General features: G+C 41.1%; 1 protein-coding gene across 1 annotated transcript; it reads right to left on the reverse strand.

Moving 5' to 3' along the window:
- Positions 1-2,917: 2,917 nt before the first annotated feature.
- Positions 2,918-19,179, reverse strand: LOC119648605. Its single transcript, XM_038050374.1, has 4 exons — positions 18,760-19,179; positions 18,305-18,603; positions 3,386-3,782; positions 2,918-3,313 (listed from the first exon to the last, which is right to left on the reverse strand). The coding sequence occupies exons 1-4, from the start codon at positions 19,111-19,113 to the stop codon at positions 3,005-3,007; spliced, it is 1,359 nt and encodes a 452-aa protein (XP_037906302.1). The 5' UTR covers positions 19,114-19,179; the 3' UTR covers positions 2,918-3,004.
- Positions 19,180-20,177: the final 998 nt, after the last annotated feature.

Consider the following 20,177-nt stretch of genomic DNA (forward strand, 5'->3'; position numbering starts at 1 on the left):
GCTTTAAAGTCGATGAACAGATGGTGCAACTAATGTCCATATTCCAACAGTTTTTCCATCGCTTGCCGCAGAGAGAAAATCTGATCTGTTGCTGATTTGCCTGGAGTGAAGCTTCTTTGGTATGGGCCAATGATGTTCTGGGCATATGGGGCTATCCGGCCTAGCAAAATAGTGGACAATATCTTATAGATGGTACTCAGCAACGTGATACCTCTATAATTGCTGCATTGTGTGATATCTCTCTTTTTATGTATGAGACAGATAATGCCTCGTTGCCAATCGTCAGGCATTGATTCGCTGCCCCATACCTTGAGCACAAGTTGATGAACCACTTGGTGTAACTGGTCGCCTCCATATTTAACTAATTCGGCTGTAATTCCATCGGCTCCTGGCGACTTATGATTTTTTAGCCAATGAATTGCACGGACTGTTTCTCCTAAACTTGGTGGTGGCAGTATTTGTCCGTCGTCTTCAGTTGGCGGGGCCTCCAACTCGCCGATGTTCTGGTTGTTCAGTAGCTCATCAAAGTACTCAACCCATCGCTCCAATATGCTCATTTTGTCGGAAATCAGATTTCCCTCTTGTCGGCAGGATGAGCATCGAGGTGTATAAGGCTTCATCCTGCTGACTTGTTGGTAAAACTTCCGCCCCTGGTGCGATTGCTCCCTGTACTTTTCTAGTTCACAGACTTGTTGGTTCTCCCAGGCTTCCTTTTTCCGTCTGTGAAGTCGCCGCTCCGCTTGACGGAGTTCGTGATAAGTCTCTGCGCGTGCCCGTGTTCTTTGAGAATGCAACATTACTCGGTATGCAACATTCTTCCGTTCCGTTCCGTTCCGTTACATTCATCGTCAAACCAGCCGTTCCGACTCCTTTTGCGGCTGGGGCCAAGTATGTTTGTGGTCGTATCCATGATAACGTTCTTCAGGTGATTGGGAAGATCATTTGTTGACGCTCCATCTCCAAGTCCTCTGTTGACTGCGGTTATTGCGGCATCCATTTCCTTCTTATGGGTGTCGCGGAGGACTGTGTTGTGGATGGCTTCAGTGTTCACTCTCACCTGATTGTCAGAAGGGATTCTAGGTGGTATTGTTATTCGAGCTCGGAGCACCATGCCAACGAGATAGTGATCCGAGTCTATATTGGGAGGTGGCGGCGTTCGATCAACACGTGGTCAATTTGGTTGAAAGTGGTCCCGTCTGGAGAGGCCCACGTATGTTTGTCGGCCGCTTTCCGCGCAAACCAGGTACTTCCAACAACCATTTCGTGTGACACTGCTAATTGAATAATCCGCAGTCCGTTATCATTTGTTTTTTCGGGCAACCTATAGGAGCCAACATATCGCCTGAATACGGGCTCCTTCCCTACTTGGCTGTTAAAATCCCCAAGTATGATTTTAATATCATATCTGGGACAGGCTTCGAGGGTTCGTTCTATTGCCTCGTAGAAGATATCCTTCTCTGACTCTGCAGTCTCCTCTGTAAGGGCGTGAACGTTAATGGGGTTTATATTTCTAAACTTGCCTCGCAAGCGCAGAGTGCATAGCCGTTCGCTTATGTTTTCAAAGCCGATAACAGCAAGTTTTAGTTTTGGCTGACTAAGAAACCTACTCCGAGCACATGGTTTGCTGGATGATCGCTATAATATATGGTGTAGCGGCTCTTCTCCAGGAAACCGGTCCCTGTCTATCGCGTCTCTTGTAACGTATATCAGCCTTACATTGGGACAGGGTATCGGCTAGCTGCTCATCAGCTTTATCTCTGTACAGGGAGCGCACGTTCCATGAGAAAATGCGCAAATCGTTAATCCGTTGTCGTTGCCGGGTTCATCGTTGTAAGATCCATCCAGTCCGAGGCTCCTTTCGTGGCTTTGTAATATCGGTTTTCCGTGTAGGGTTGTCAGCCCTACCCAACCTCCAACCTGGAGGACCAGTTGGTACAATTTGTTCGGTTTTTAGACGCGTGAGACTCGCCTTCATCCTTTTTCGTCAGCAACTTTTCGTTACGAAAGAGTTCTCAGCGGTCACCACGTCGAGGTGGAGATAGGGTTTGGTGGTGGAGCTGTTGGTGTTGATTCAGCACGCGTTTCCTGGTTTTATGCTCCATCGCGGGTACCAATCCACGTTTCGCCCTGGGACCTATACTACCCTTTGACCACCCTTGAACCTTTACTCGGCTTAAAGGCTGCTTCATCTGACTTTATTTTCAGGAGATTAGAGTCGTAGGGAGGCGAAAACCGGCCCGGGCTGCAAATTATGCGAGGCCGCCTTTTAACCTAACTGACCTTCCTCAATTTGTTTCCAGTTGGCTAGGTTTCGCAGCGGTCTTTTCAGACGTGGCCAACGAACCAACTTACATCAGACATAGACGTGCTTTTGATGGCGGCGAAAAGCTTCTCGCAATGTTTGATTCAACGCGGGTGGGTGGTTGAATCATCCACATTGAACTTGAAACGCAAAAGATCATCGATCAGCTGCTTACGGACCTAAAATTCAAGTTGGAGCCAGCACCTTTTATTCCGGAGTTTGTGTGGCAATGGTGATAAAAACTGTATTAATTTATGAATTGCCTACCATCGTTTTTATAGAAATCAAGGCCACGTTATCTTATCAAATTGTTAGGCAAGATGTTTCTAGAATACACCTTAGCATTCCGCTTTGGACGACCATTCGTGGAGCTGATAATGAGAAGAAAACATACTTTGTCCGATACGAGCGTTATCGTACATTCAAGTATTATGCATGTCATGTTAACCGGGATGATAATGACTTAGCATTTATTAGACCACATGCATTTTTGGACATTTTGATAATCATCATTGGCCACAATTTGCTGCCATAGACTATCTATTGAGTGCTCCACTCATTTTCATCAATATTCCGCGACAAATTATGCTTCAACCAAAAAAGGAAATCCATATGTATTCTAATTTTACATAATTTTATTGCACTTCATTCTGTCTTACACTCCACACGCATGGTACCTATAACTTAAGGATCATCTTATGCTTATTGAGAGGCCAATTTCTTGATATGCTCCATAAATCTCTGCAGTCCATCACCATTTGCTTTTTGGTAATAAGGAAGCTGGGTTAACCGATTTAACCAGTTACATAATCCTGGGAATTTCTCCTGTTCCGCAGGTACAAAGCTAATCATAGTTGAGAAGGTAGCCAAAATTGAAAAATCCGCAACTGTGAGGGAGTCTCCAGCGAGATATTCGTTGCCACCGAGGAATTTTTCAAGGAAATCATAAGCTTCGAGTACGGAGGTTCTAGCATTTTCCAATACCTGTGGGTCAGTGCTTTTCCTGGCGGCCTGGAAATGGAATATATTATGTTTAATTTAATATCTCGGGAGATTGGTAAAACATTCAAAGTCAGTACTTACCCCAAAAGCAAACATTCGAGGGCTCAAAACACTACTTTCGAAATGAAGCCTCTGGTCTACTACTGCGCGTTTGTACAAATCTTTAGGATACAAGGAATCGTCCTTTGCGTATTTACTCACTAGGTATGTGCTGATAGCATGACTGTCCCAAATGCATTTACCATCGTCTTCAAGGGTGGGGATGGTGTGTTGGGGGTTCTTTTTCAAAAATTCTTCTGTTTTAGTTTCATTTTTGTGAGGGTCGATTTCATGTAGTTCATAGTCCAAACCAATCGCGTGAGCTGTAAGTAACACTGCCCGAACCGTAGGCCCTCTATCCATTCCATAAATAATAGGTTTGCCCATGTTGAAGCCGAAATGAAGAACTTTCCTACGATGCTCACGGAATAATTGAAAACTTCACACTGAGTGTCCGCAATATCCGCTTCACTATAAATACCCGCGCTCTTTATCTATGGAGGTGATTCATTTAATTTGCCCCTGCTAAAAATTGAATTATCATCACTGGTGGGCACTTTTCTGTTTTCGTGTGTACGATGCGCGAAAAAAAGATAGCACATTTGAAAAGTTTAGATTATTAATTCACTGTATGGAATCCAGTAAGGTTTTCTATAAAGAGCCTAGAAGGAAATACATATTTCTACCTATGAATAACAGTTTTTCTGAAAAGTTGGGGTTTTAATTTGAATTCAACTTTAATTTCAGGATTTTAAGGTGCGAAAAAAAGATAATACATTAACAAGACAAAGCTAAACAACCCCAGTCCCTCAGCAGATCTGGCCATTTCTTCAAGAACAACCTATTAAACAACTTTATCATCACTTGTAAGCCCTTGTGGCCATCTTGGCAAGAGTTAGTCACTTGCGTTGTGGTAGTTCATACAGTGTGCTTAATCTGTATTCTGTTCCTTTGCAATGGCGATTATAGTGTACCGCGAGTAAAAATGTCGTCATAGTGCAAACCACAGTAGATATACTATAGGCAGTACCTTTCCAAAAATGACCCCAGCTGCGAATGTGCTGCAAAAGCTTATCTGTACACATGAGAGACGTTAAAGAAGGACAAGGCATAATCTTCGTCAAATCGTATTGGTAAGAGAGAGATGGCAGACATATTTGCTTGAACGAAAAATTATGTGTCATGGCTTCTGTCAGATTTGTATATTTTTGCATTTTGATTCCAAAAAAGAGAAATTGCTGAATGGGAAAAAGCTTTTGAACGGCATGCATCCTGCGTAGCCTCAAGAAAATTCAATTTGGAACCAGGCGTCGTATTAGGTCCATTCATAAAATGTGTGCGCCATGAGAATTTCATAACAAAAGTTGAAAAGAGAAAGTACATGTTTCATTGTTTACTTTAGTGCAAATAAAAAGTAAACAAAGATAGTATAACGAAACATGAGTTTTGAGATGTGAGAAAGCGCGAATTTTATTTGAAAGTGTTTAATAATGAATTTAAAGTTCATTTCAAATTAACTGCACTTTTTTGGAAAAATGAGTGGGAGAAGCTTAAATGTAGAATGTTGAAAATGTAATGGATATGTGTACATAATTTATAAATGTTGGCCACGCAAACTTCGTTGTTTACTTGAAAGTGGTAGGAAAAGTGGCAAAAGGAACCGGCAATATGTAAGAAAAATAAATGGCGGTTATTATAATTTTGTTATACACTTATATCTCATACACGAGTACAAATAAAAAAAAAAATAAGTAAGAAAGGTTCAAAATCTATAATAGGATAAAAATGTAAGAAAGTTGAAGTTTGCGTTTAACAGAAATTCAACAGCTCACCTTGCCTCTTTTGCGTACAGCACCACCACGTGAAGGCGAGGCAAGGAGATTGAGAACCAGAGGTTTTGAATGCACTTAGTCCTCCTTTACAGTGCCACCCTCCTTCCTTCCCAATAACTTTTAATCGAATGTCATTTCTATCTACCAAAATCTTTCATTTGTGTTTGTGTTTTTAATTTTTCGGTTTTCGCAATTAGCGCTAGGCTATATGATGGCTGTTATTTGACTCCTATGCATTAGTCGATGATTAGCTCGGATTTCTCCCATGAGGGCTAGCATATGTTTGTGTTTATTTGACATCGTGAATAAAAAAGGCATTGCGAGTCTCTGTAAGCATTTCTTCCTAATTGATGAACTTCTAACAGAAATATTAATGGAAAGTGAAAACAAACTGAACAAGTGGGTTGGAATTGTCTATAATATAAGATGAAAAAGCGAAATAATAGTTCAGTGAATTTACCGGCTAATTCATCTTATCCGTGAATTAGTTGGAGGATCAACACATTTTTGTTTTCGCATTTCCCCAAGTCTTTCCATTAACGGTTGCTGTTCTATTATCTTTAAAGCAAGGATTAAGACTTTTCTTTAGAAATGCCCAACTACGACGAAGACCAGAAGAAATAGGCAGCATTTGAAGCCCCTAGCGAAGAATGGGTCCCAGAAAAAACAATCAGCAATTGCATATACAGATGTGCCACACAAAATGAGCGCACCTCTTCACCGAATTGGAAAAAAGAACCAAGGAACTAGTTGAGAATTATATAATAAAGACGGACTCATAAGTGAGAAATTTTGAATAAAATCTGTAAAAATAAAGATTATAGGCACCTGCAACCCGCAAGGTGCAAAACCGAAGAAGACAATTATCAGTCAAAGGCCCAAAAGGGAACACGGAGGAAAGCTTGCTGAAGAGGACCGTTTGTTCGGTTTGCAGAATGATACACTTGGGTTACAAACCGAGTGCTGAAAATGAACTCATCAAGGAAGCGGTATTAGCAAAAGTATCCAATAACATAATTGAAAGCATGGGTTTTCGGTTAGTTACCAAACCTCACGTAAAGTAGAGTAGTAAATACGGTTAATAAACCTGGATTCTAGCAAATTTACCAACTCTCCCAATTAACCCAAGTTAAATAAATGCCTAACGCCAACAAAAATAACTCTCTCCTAATAAAGTTCGGTTAAAATGAAATATTGCCTTGGAAGATATTTACTTTTAGCCAATAAAAACGAAAAAATGGAAGGCAATCGTTCATTTGAAGACTAACAAATTACCTCCTAATTCAAACCAAGAAAAATTCGCTTGCCTAAAAGTAATCAAAATTATACAAAAGTAAGCCATGAAAAGTCTGTTAACAGAATGTAATTACAACCCAACTGTAATATATATAGAAGATTAAAAGATTCCACACAGAAATAATATATACAAATATGTAACTAAAACCAACAATCCCCAACTAGCTTCAAATTTAATGCCTGCTACCAATAAATGTAAATCTGCGAAATAGAGGCAATCCTATCAAGAAAATTACCTAATTACCTTAACTACCAAAGGATAATTGCTATACTGATCAAAATACGCCATCATAAACAAAAGTGGTCTAAAGAAGATGCACTGGCAGATATAGAAGCAGCAATCCAATACATGGTAATGATGGAAAATGCATTCGCATCTAATGAAAAATTTGTGAAGCGAAAGCTCAGCTGAAATCCCAAAGATTTCAAGATCGACAAGAGAAAAGAGGAAAACTAATTCAATACTAGCAAGCATTGCATTAATGTTAGGAGGCAGTAAATATGGAAGAATAAGACAAATTGATCACGAAGAAAGTATATACAGGACATAAGAAAAGATCTTCATGAAGTTACTTTTGGAAGACGAATGCCAAAGTTGTCAAAAAATCAAATTGATGTAGGAAATTATCACGCCTATATGCACGGGGATAGTTCTCCAGAGAAGGGAAGAAAATGAACAATGAACGAATATAAAGAGGTAATAGGTAAACTGATTGAAGTAAAAAGGCCTGAATTTAAAGTAATAAAGGACCCCCACGGAAAGTAATGAGCAAAGATCTTATGTTTTTAAAAATAATTTGCCGACCAAAACTAATTGTAACATATCAAAACTCTTCTGTTATCTATCTACTCTACCTAAACTCATTATACCTTATCGTTCCCAGTCATATTTCTGAAATTAGACGCACCTAATAGATACCCAAAATTATACCGGCTTTTAATTCGTCACGTCAATTCATCCTTCTAGCGTTCTTTATTGTTTTTGATGATTCCATAGTGTTGATGAAGTGTTCTGCCCTTGCAAGTACTGCTGGAATGTCCAGTTGAGTTTCGGCCGGCCTTTTCCGTTTCCTGTTAGGGTGATTTGCTGAGATTTGCGTTGTTTTTGGTTTCTACCTAATAATTATCCTCGATATTGACTATTGACTAGTCAAATTATCGTAAATTGAAAACAAGAAATTCCTGCAGAAAAATTAAAGAGAAGTAGGGTAAACAATCCCTTCACGTTAGAATTCCCCTAACCTACAATCATCCAAATATTCAAAGGGAAATATATAGAAGAAAACAGGGAAAAGAATTCCATTTTTATTTTTACGTTTTACGGCTGCATTCCTTCCACGTTTGAAAGTGAATCCTTCGTTGCACATAAAACATGTGATCCAGAACCATCACGTAGGCCGCTATTGAATTGTTTCAAAATATTATTCACCCTAACTGCCACAAATATTGGCGGCGATACACAATCTGTAGCAAAACGCGGAAAACACGTGCGACCTTCTGACACTGTCCGATCTGCAGAATTTAGTCAGAAAGTGTAAATAATCATTGACGAGGACCATTCAAAATCAATCAGGGCCCTTGCGAGGGAGCTTAATGTTTCTGACCGTCTTATCCCTCGATTTGTCCAAGAAGATCTCCGGTATAAATCCTACCTTTTGCGCAGACGACAGTGTATGTCGAAGCAAATACGTGAACAGCGAGTTAGCTGAGCAGAACGCCTTCTAAACAAAATGTAACACCCTGAAGCGCCTGAGATATTATGGTTTTTTTCTGTTGAAAACAAATTTGACCAAAACCAAAAGGCCGCAGAAATGAGAGATGTTACGATCCTACAGACGTTCCTGTTATCATGCAAACAAAGTTTCCACCTACTGTTATGGTTTTGGGTGTGTGAGCAAAAAAGGACATGTCATGCCAGCTCACTTTTTCACTCAAAGTCTTCGAGTGAATTTTGCTGCATACATCGAGGTTCTAATACAGTAGTGGTACCCTGCATTGATAGTGTTCGCGGTGGCAGCCCATATATCTTTCAACAAGACTCTGCTCCTTCACACAAAGCGATGGCAATGCAAGATTGGATGGCTGATAATTTCCATGACCACATAAAACCGAACTTATGGCCGCCTAGCTCCCCAGACCTTAATTCTCTGGATTATTATGTATGGGGTGTAGTTGAGAGTGAAACCAACAAACATCCTCATAGCACTATTTCTTCTCTGAAGGCTGCAACTAATACCGTTATGGTCGATATGAATAAAGAGCATTTGATATGGGCATGCAATCCTTTCCGGACCCGGATCGATGAATTTATTGCAGCTAATGAAAATTTTATTGAATGAGTTTATCAATATATAATAAGTTAATGTTGTGTGAAAAATTCGTCAAGTTTCATTCATTCATGTTCAAACTAAAAGATAATTAGTTTTACTCTGAAGTTATCCTCAAATACCGTACACACCCTGTACTTCATATTTTCTTACACTTTAACAATTTATTCCTCAATTGGTTAAACGGTTAAGTCGGCATTTCCTCTTGTCGCTAATACCAGCCGAAATGCCGGCTCAGGAAAAATTTACGGAAATGTTAATTTGAGAACACTTACGTTGCCAAATCCTTCGGCAGTCGGGTAAAGCGGGTTCCTCCCCTGCAGTCCTTGACAATACACTTCATTTTCCTATTTAAAATTAATTAATGACAACAAAATGTTTCCACTTTTTTAATATCACTCACTTGTTGTTAACAGTCAATTCTTCCTTCAATTTGACAAGTGATTGGCGCCAAACATTTTAACGATACCTACTCATCTGGTAATATCACATTATTCGTTCGGTGAGCTTTTGCTATTCTGGTACTACTGCCGTGCTTACCCATATAGCAAAAAGTTGTTTCACGTATTCACTTATACATAAGCAAAAACTTGCCAATCTCACCAATGCATTGGCAAGTCCGGGCGGTATGTCAAACACAGCTGATCGGATTTTCGTTACATCTCCCTCATGCTCAAGAGCGAAACTATTGGAAATCGTGCGTACTCGCATTGATTTCCCCCCTTGAGGGGCAAGGGGGAGTGAGGCAGCTGTCTAGTATCTAACTGTGGTGCAAACGAAACGGCCAAAAAGAATGGCTATTTCTGAGAGAATTTTAGACAGGATTCATGAAAACTTCATCGATTTAGAAAATGTTTTTCACAGTGACGGTTTATGGTCTGGCTTTCTATTTTTTGAGAAGGTGGACACCCCAGCGTGTGGGATTTTTACCCACTAAAACCACCACTGATTCTTCCCATGCTCCGCGTAATCCACCATAAGGTATTACATGACGAGGCGGAGTCAGTCCACTCGAGCTTTGCCACCTTTCTTCTTTTCTCATCCCTCTGCCTTTGGCAGTTTGCTGTAAATAGATGCGATCATGAAGTTGACTGCATCCCAATCCTCCTCACGTGCTAGCTTTCTCGACACAAGATTTTCTGGTACCAGCATCTTTCATAGAGCTTCTTCTATGTTCTTCCTTTCTTCCACAAATCTTGGACAGTGAAAGAATACGCACTCTGAGACTTCATCGCCGTTTGGACAATCGAGTAGGGTATCCAGTTTAAATCTGCACAGGTACTAGCGATATCCTCCATGCCCCCTGAGAAATTGGGTTAGATTATAATTCATCTCACCGTGCCGTCTCTCCAACCACTCCTTGACGGAAGGGATGAGCCTTTGTGTGATTGCAGTATCATCTGAGATAATCCTCCTGTAGACTGCACTCAGTTTATGAGCGTTAACTGCGATCTGTAATCCCTTTCCCCAAACTGTGGCTGCATAAAGCAAGATCGAGTTCACTTTATTGGCTATAAGTAACCTAGAAGTATGCCTTGGACCTCCCATGTTCGGCATCGCCGTTGCTAGGACCATACATGCAGCGGATGCTTTGTCGCAAACATACTGTACGTTTTGCTTCTAACTGAGCTTCCCGTCTATCATCACCCACAAGCATTTCATGGCCGGCTTGAAAGTGATAATGTAATCCCCAATTTGAATACGGGCATAATTTTTTTTACGCGCCTGGTAATCAGGACTGCTTTCATTTTTTTCTCCGCAAGTGCTGGTACTGCCCTTTCTATGAATTCACGTCATCGGTTCATTTAGCTATACGGAACACATACTGTCGACCTCCTCCTTGGCTCTCGATAACCGGTAGCAATCTATTGTATATAACACGCTCAAACATTTTCCCTCAAGTATCTAGAAGACATATGGGTCTGTAGGAGAATGGTTCATTTGGAGGTTTACCAGTCTTAGCCAGCAGTAGCCACTTCTGCCCCTTCTATGCCGCAAGAAATTTTCCCTCGAACATGTACGCTTCGAACAATTCAGAGTACATGTTCAGTTTGGATTTCGCGGCAAGCTTAAAAGCCGGTACTTCGTCCAGGCCCGCAGCTTTAATGTCGCTATTCTGTCACAAATCTCCAGTAACTTTTCTCTGGTGACTGCTGGAATCGCTTGAAGTTGTCGGTGCTCCTTTCTTGCTGGGGTAATAACTCATTGATGATTTTCAATAAGAGAGTAGAGCACGTGATCTGCGTAGATGAACCCCCTCTGAATCGTCCTATCACTATTCTATACGCACTCTTTAAAGAATTCTCCCTTGTTCCGCTGAATAGCAAGCTCGTGGGGTTTTGCGGGCTTCTTTGTAGTTACACTCTTTTCGCCTCTGAGCCATCCTACCTACTATCCTCCAAACCATTCGTCTGGCTTGGTGAGAGGGTGATCGAAGGCTGGCCAATTCATCATTTCACGAGTAGTTGGGCCACCGGGAAATTTGCATCTTCTAGGCATGGACGCGTCACATGCTTTGACGATGCATTGTGCCTGATGTAGAGCTTTTTTTGAAGAGACGCCGGTTTTGTTAGGTTGGTCTAACCACACTTCCATGGAGGTCTGCTTATCCAAAGCTTTTGCGGACAAACTTGACATTTTAGTTTAAATTTATTTTATATTTAATAACAAATCACTTATTTATATTAATTCGTTTATATTTTATTTTACTTTTTAATTAGTTTAATTTATAAAATATTAAAATTGAAAACAATGAAATTCGTCATTCTTATTTCACGGCAGACCTCTGTCCGGTTGCTCCGCCGGTTTCGTGGCTGTCGACCTACCATCAACAGGCAGGCGAGCCACTGAGATGGGTGATTTTCGATTTGTGGTGAGTTGCGCTATTTTGGTGCGGAGTTCGAAAGAATCTCCCCTAATCGACTCCACACTTCAGCACCTGCACGCTACCCTCGGAGGACTCTTCGTTTTCTCCACATAAATGTCTAATTCACAAAAAGTTGTATGATAATAGCGCGGCAAGCGCCTCTCGCTCCTCCCCACCTCCGTGGCCGCAGTGATGGTACGAATGCCCCGTTTTTGGCGAGGTAACCAAGAGGCCTGGTTCCGACAATTGGAGGCGCGGTTCGCGTTCGCGCACCTCACTTTTGATACCACACGATTCAATCACGCGTTCGTCGGTCTACACGAGGAGTCGATTGGACTCGTCGCCAACATTCTGGAGGAGTGTTCCTACTTGAAATTGAAGGGCACCCTCATCAAGCGACTGCCGGTAATCACTTACTGACGGAGCATATCTTAGGCAACGGCCACTAGAGCCAACTGATGCGTGAGATGAAACAGTTGGGTAGGGATCAGGTCGGGGTTGAGTTTCTTATATCGCTGTGGTTGCGATTTCCGGAAAACACCCAGACTATCTCGGCCTGTGCGGACTCCAGATCTTTGGCAAACACCGCTGACAAAATCCACGAGGTGCAAGCGAGCCCCGTGGTCAGTAAAGTGCCACAGGAAGCCACGGGCCTAATTGCTGAGCTTCAGCAGAGGGTGGCAACCCTCCCGGTTACCGTCTCTAAGCTAGCGGTAACAGTAGGAACCCGCCACCCGGAATGGGCGATCGGATAGTCATACGTTGGGGACCTCAACGAGTTTTGCAATTTGCTGGTACCACCGCATCTTTGCCGACAAAGCAAAGAAATGAACGGGTTGCGGCAGAGCGAGCAACTTGCGTCGGACACACGTGAATGTGAATCGTAGTGGCCTTGCCACCGAAAAACAATTTTTGACAGCGAAAATTGTTTTTCGGTGTCAGTTGGAGAAAAACGAGCACGAGAACGAGAACTTAATCAAATGAATAAATAAATAAGTAATACTTATAATCAATAAAATGTAATTTTATTTACAAATTGGGGACGCTCGTTGACATACAAGGGTATACCACGTACCAATGTAGGGCTGACGAAGGCCAGTACTACGATTGAGGCAGACCCTGGCATCCGAAAGGTGTTTACATCACCCTTGTTGGCCAGGACTATATCCATCTGCGCAACAACCTCCAATAGATTGCGCCCATGCATTTGTTTCTTTACTACCCCACTCAAGTGCTCAAGCATGAAGTCATCGTCAATCGCCTTTGGACTTCGTTCTCTTGTATCGAGAACAAGATTGTCAAGTATTTCCTATAATTCAAACAGTGTCCGGCTTGGTGGCGCGTAGCAGCTGTAAACATACACACCACCTATTTTGCCTGTTTCATAGTACTTTGTATGGCTTGTCGACCAGATGCCCCCCCTTGCATGCAGTGAATAACATAGTTCAAAGTTGAGTTTTTACATGCAAAAGGAGTGTGTACATTTTTTTTACCAAATATAGTCATCAAATTAAGGGTTTTGATTGGTAGTCCGAATCTGGTATTAGTTTTGAAATTTATTGCAAAGGGGAGGAGTCCGAGGGTCCGAAAAGGCTCAATTACTTCAAGAGCCCATTCTCACAAACTTGCCAACCCCAATATCTGAAAAATATAGTGGTCCATGCATGCGGTATCTAGGCCTCAAAATATTCTCCATACTGATACCTGTTTAAATAAAATTAATAATAGCATATTACCATACTTTTTATAAGAATTTTTTTTAATTGCCTGAGGACCCCAGTTAAGTTTATCCTAGGACCATCGACTTCTGCAGTACTATAGAGCATGATACTACCAAGTTTGGTAGCAATCGCACTATAACTAATAAAGTTGTCACTTTTGTGAAAATTTCTTGCATTCTTAGGCTTTGAAAATCGATGTCATACTAAAGTGAATGATCTGATAAACACTAAAGTGAAAGCCAGATAAAAGCAGCAAGATCACTCTCGAGACCATTCAACATCAAGAATGGTCTAAAGAAAAGGGGATGCCCTACCATGTGTCCGATGTAAATGCGAGTGGGACCATCCTCTTCAAGTCCACTCAACTACTGGTCTACGCTGACAATATTGACATTATGGGAAAAACAACCCGAGATGTACAGTCTACCTTAATCCAGATTGAGCGGGCGGCGCGAGATATTGGGCTGCACATTAATGAAGACAAAACGAAGTACATGATGGCAACGTCAGCGCCAAAACCAAAACCGAAAGAACGAACAACATCAAATCGCTCTAGTCAAACGAAAACAATGAAGATAGGAGACTACAACTTTGAGACCGTTGAAAATTTCTCCTATCTAGGATCGAAAATCACAACCGATAACAGCTATGATCATGAAATCCGCGCACGGTTGTTGTCAGCCAACAGAGCCGATTTCAGCTTACAAAAACTGTTTCGCTCGAGACGTCTCACCATAGGGTCAAAGCTGTTACTATACAAGACTATAATCTTGCCAGTCCTTATGTATTCCTTGGAGACTTGGGTTAGCAAAAAAAACTGTGAGCAATTGGCCGTGTTCGAGAGAAGAATCCTACATGAGGATGGACGATTCCGTAGCCTACATAACGACGAAATCTATGAGCGATACTACTACCGCTAGGTTGCGGATAAAATTCGGCTCAACAGGTTGCGGTAGGCGGATCACTTAATTCGTATGAATGAGGATGATCCAACCGGGAAAGTCTAAAAGAGTAATATCTATAGCAGAAAAAGAAGACGGGGCAGACTCTGCCTGAGATGGAGCGATGACGTAGATCAGGACACCAGATAGTTTTTAAGATATCGAATTGGTGGACCTCGGCGCAAAACCGGGATGTATAGAGCAGCAAAAAAATCATTTGAAGAATTTTTGGCCCCAGGATGGACACTTCTGTAGCCTATATAGCGATGAAATTTATGAGCGATACCACGACCATCTGCTTGTTGATAAAATCTGGTCCAATAGGTTGGGATGGGCGGGTCACTTAATCCGTATGGGTGAGGATGATTCAGCCCGGAAAATCTATAAGGGCAATTCAATGGTAGAAAAAGGAGACCCAGCCCCAGATAGAGCGATGACGTAGGTCAGGATTTATTTAAAGTCGTTTGTATCGAATTAGCACTGGCAAGTGAGAAGGATATTAATAAACATCCGAAATTATAAGAAACCTACCATAGAACCTTGAGGAACTTCAGGGAAGGAAGAAAAGGAGTAGGATGAATAGTCATTAAAAAAAACTCTGCAGGGTTGGTTAGAAAGGTAAAAGGCTAGTCATGGGGTACTATAATAATAATAGTCGTTGGCGCGACAATCCATATTGGATCAGGGCCTTGAAGTGTGTTAGAGCATTCAAGACCGTAACGGTACACTACAGGATTATAGAATCCTATAGGAGGCAATGTGATCAGCATTGGGTTCGCCCGAGATTATTACCCTGATTTGACTCAGGTACTCATTCACAGCTGAGTCGACTGGTATCCGACGTCAAATCACGATACAAATCCCATTGCCATCAGTGAGATTTGAACCACGGCCTTCTATACGATAACCTTGTGCTCTAAACACTTAGCTATCCGGACACATGTGATACTAGGTTCAATAAAATATTTCGGGAATTACACTAATGATTAAAAAAAAGTGGCCACCCAAACTTTTTCCGAAAATCCAAACTTGAACCCTAGTTTCTCCCCAATTGATAACAATTTCAAATATCTGTTTTACAAATACTATGGTAGGAAGTGTAAAGGCTATTTATAAATAAAAAACAAATTTTTTATTATTAATAAGAGGTATGTCCTCCTTTATTTTTAATAACATTATCAATTCTGTTTGGCATAGAATTAATTAGTACTTCTAAATACTCCTCGGAGATTCTATTCCAGGCACCCAAAACAGCTTCCCATAGCTCGTTTAAGTTGTTAATTGTCTTGTCGTGAATCTCACGATCAATATGGTCCCATATATTTTCGATGGGATTTAAATCAGGGCTTTGAGCAGGCCAATCAAGAGTCCTTATATGTTTTCGGATATGAGCCTTGTCTTATGGCATGGTGTATTATCTTGTTGGAAAGTTAATAGGCGAGGTGTTCTGAACCTCGCTAGACTTGGTACCAGTGATGTTTCTAAAATATTTTTATATTCAGCTGAGTTGATTTTTGTTTTCACTGGTACTCGGTGCAGTACACCTACTGTTTTTGAGGAAAAACAGCCCCATACCATTATTCCAGGGTTGCCTTTCTGCGTTTCCTGGATGCAATCCTCACTGTATTCCTCGCCTGACCTACGAAGACAGCGTTGCGGCCTGTCCGATCGAAGGCAAAATCTTGATTCGTCCGACCAAATGATTTTAGTCCAGTCGGTGTTTCGATGGTCTTTGGCCCAAACCAATCTTGCAGCTTTGTGCCTCGGTTTAAGAGCCGGAACTTTTCGACAGCGCCGACTGCGAATGCCAACATCTTTCAAACGGCGTGAAATCGTGTGGCGACTTACTAAGTTTCCGCTGGCTGGCACAAAATCTTTAGATATTTGTGCGATCGACGATTTCCGATTCCTCAGCGCGTGTTGTTCCAATGCTCTCGTGTCTCTGCTATTCATTTTTCGTGGTCTTCCGGAGCCTTTCTTGCGTGCTACACTGCCGCTTGCTTGTTTACGTCGCAAAACTTGCTGCACGCCGCTTCTCGAAACTTCGACATCCGATTTTTTAAAAATTCTCACGATTTCGCGTTGTGATTTGCCAGACTCGCTTAGTCCTACGATGCGTCCTTTTTCTTCCTCCGTTAATTGCCTGTAGAAAAAATGTATACACTTTTCTTGAGTTTCTTTTCAAACAAAATGATTTTTTGAAAATAATTCAAATATATGAATTTTTAATTTTCAAACTGATTTCTCCGCTTGCTTCCAGGACTCTACCAGGATTATCCTTGTGAAAAGTCCTTGAGGCAAGCCTAATTTTTGATGAGTTTTTTCTTACTATCCTTTTCTATTAAGTTAATGATAATAATTACTTACCGCTGTTTTGGAGACATTTTAATTCGACAAACTATTAAAAATGTATGATATTTCAAGCACTATTTCCACCTTTGAATGATTTTTCACTATTTCTAAATTTTGTATCCTTGCACTTCGTCTGTTTGTTAGGAACTGATGTCCTTTGATGTTCTGATGTCCCTTTTTATACCTGCTTCATTGCAAAATTACGAAAAACCCCGAAATATTACATGCGGCGGCAATATTTGACACTCTTTCGACACCAGGTAGGTGGCCACTTTTTTTTGATCATTAGTGTAGGTTATCAAGCGTTGTTGGAGAGTCTGAAGGCGTTTGATCGTGTGTCACATGAACTCATCTCGTATCCTTTGTGTGACAAAATCTAGTACCAAAAGAACTCATGTGTTCGGTTAAATTGCTGTACCATGATCTGAAAAGTAAAGTTCGGAATGTGGCGGGCATGACAAAACTATTTCGGGTCTCTGTCGGTGCTTATTAAGGCAGCACCCTCTATGTTCTTGTTATGGACACTGTCACACAGGACATCCAACGTCTAGTGCCCTATGCACTGCTTTCTGCAGATGATGTTTTCCTGGCATCTCATAGCAAAGGTGATCTGGAGAAATTTGTTTAAAAATGGAATGATTGCCTCATGCAACACATTGAATCTGAATAAAACTGAATTTTTGATGACCGATCCCCATGAAACAGGCACTACCATTATCAGTGGCAATGCTCTGCAGAGAACTGAGCGATTTATATATCCTGGGACAACGCTATCAGCCAATGGTCAACTACCGTTCACCCTGTCGCCTTCTATGGGTCTGAGTGTTAGCTAACTATAAAAGACAATGAACGGCCTCCCGCCGTATTGGTGACGAAGATGTTACGTTGGATTAGCGGCGTAACACATCATGATCACATTTGAAAAGTCTGAAGAAGAAGAATATGTATCATCGGACCTGCTTGTGATGCTCACAATGTGCGAGTTTAGAGTAGACTGACTTTTGTTTGTGAATGATCTCTCTGCGTAACGCTTTAACAGTAAAGTATCTTTTAAAGAGATCACTTCGGTAAAAAAGAAAGTTAATGAAAATTGTTGAGGTGGATTCAGACTTTCTGGTTCTGAGTGAGTATCTATAAGTAATTACAGATACAGAAGACAACTTCTAAGTTCATGTTTGATTTCTCTCCCTTTATATAATTTGCCACTTTGCGAAGAAAATTGTGTTGATAATGGTGACGAAAACTATGTTAATCTATAAATTCTCGACTATTATTTTTATCAAAACCACTTGCTTGCTTGTGAATCAACGCGTTTTTAGAAGACACCTTTACACTCCGCTTGGGACTATCTTTCGTGGAGCAATAATTTGCTTGATAAGACCATTACTATGCATGTCATGTTAACCGGGAAGATAATGACTTAGCACTCCTTTTTGGACACTTGGTTAATCGTTATTAGTTATCATCTGCTTGTGTAGGCTGTACTAACTTGATTTACTTTCATCGAATTGCGAAATATTCGCGGCCAAATAAAACTTCGACCAAATAAGGAACTCCATATTCTAATTTTACATAATTTTATTGCACTTCATTCTGTATTACACTCCGCACACATATTGCACTCCTCAAGAGCTCATTTTCTTGATAAACGCCTTAATTTTCTCCAGTCCTTCACCGTTTGCCTTTTGATAATAAGGAAGTTTGGTCAACCGATCTAACCAGCTACTTATTTGCGGGAACTTTCCCTGTTCGGCAGGTACAAAGTTAATCACAGTTGAAAAGGTAGCCAAGATTGACAAATCCGCAACCGTGAGGGAGTCTCCAGCGAAGTATTGGTTGCTACCAATGAATTTTTCAAGGAACTCATAAGCTTCGACTATGGCGGTTTTAGCACTCTCAAGTGCCTGTGGATCCTTGTTGGAGGGCTGGAAATAGAATAAATTATGTTTAATATACTTTTTTACCAAAATTTGCTGGTAAATCTCTGAATTTCAATTAATTTAATATTTTTAGGGATTGTCAAAATAACCTCGTTCAGATTTATGTTCAGGAAATTTGATTCCTTCAAACCTGGTACTTACCCCAAAACCAAACATTCGGATCATTCGAGGACTTAAAACGCTGCTTTCAAAATGGAGCCTCTGGTCTATTACTGCGCGTTTATACAGATCCTTAGGATACAAGGCATCATCCTTTGCGTATTTCCCGACAAGGTATGTGATGATGGCATGACTGTCCCAAATATACTTTCCATCATCTTCAAGGGTGGGGATGGTGTGTTGGGGGTTCTTTTTCAGATATTCTTCCGTTTTGTGCTCATTTTTTTGCAAGCTAATTTCGCGGAATTCGTAGTCCAAACCGATGGCGTGAGCTGTGAGTAGGACTGCACGAACAGCAGGACTCCCATCGGTTCCATAAATAATAGGTTTGCCCATGTTGAAATCGAGAACTTTCCTGCGATACTTACGAAATAATTGAAAATTTCACACTGAGTGCCCGCAATCTTCGCTTCACTATAAATACCCGCCCTCTTTATCTATGAGATGATAATTCGTTGAACTGGTGATTATCAAATTTTAAGTTGTCATGGCTGTTATGCACTTTTTTGTTTCATGTGTACGATGCGCTACAAAAAGATGGCATAACTGAAAATTCCAGATTATTTTCTAATCATAGTTTGGGGTTTTTTCGCTAGTCTAGATTTTTCTGCAGAGCGCAGAACAATTTGTGGTAAAATAGAATTGGAAACTTGCCCAGTTTTTCACATGCCTTCCTTCAAAATTATACATTAACTTTTCGAATATTATATATGGTTGTCATTTACCTCTTGGTGGGGTATAACGCATCAATCATCACCCATGGTTCGCTGAAATACGCTAAAGATTCCCCAGGACTTCCCGCGTTGCCCGCGTTCTTCCTCTAATATTTTGCCATTGCCACTTGCGCCTTCCGTTCACATCGCTCACGGGTGACAGGCTTGTGTGTCATCCAATTTCTTAATTTGAAATTGTCAGGCCAGCGTACTCCGATGATACGTCGTAGACAAATGTTCACGAAAGTTTGGAGCCTTAGAGTGACAGTTTTGGGCACTTTTCATGTGGTACTCCCATACAGCAGCACAAAGAGAACAACATAGAACAGTCCCAACTTGCTTCGTGCTTAGATAACAGCGGATCTAGCGCAGTTAATGCGTCGGAAAACATCCAGTTCGATGTCACCGTCGACAAAAAAACATGTTTCCTAAATATATAAATTGATTGACGCCTTAGATCATCATCATCATCATCAACGGCGCAACAACGGGTATCCGGTCTAGGCCTGCCTTAATAAGGAACTTCAGACATCCCGGTTTTGCGCCGAGGTCCACCAATTCGATATCCCTAAAAGCTGTCTGGCGTCCTGAACTACGCCGTCGCTGCATCTTAGGCAGGGTCTTCTTCACCTTCTTTTTCTACCATAGATATTGCCCTTATAGACTTTCCTCATCCATACGGATTAA

The sequence above is a fragment of the Hermetia illucens genome, chromosome 2, assembly GCF_905115235.1.
Source record: "Hermetia illucens chromosome 2, iHerIll2.2.curated.20191125, whole genome shotgun sequence".
In the NCBI taxonomy this organism is placed as follows: Eukaryota; Metazoa; Arthropoda; class Insecta; order Diptera; family Stratiomyidae; genus Hermetia; species Hermetia illucens.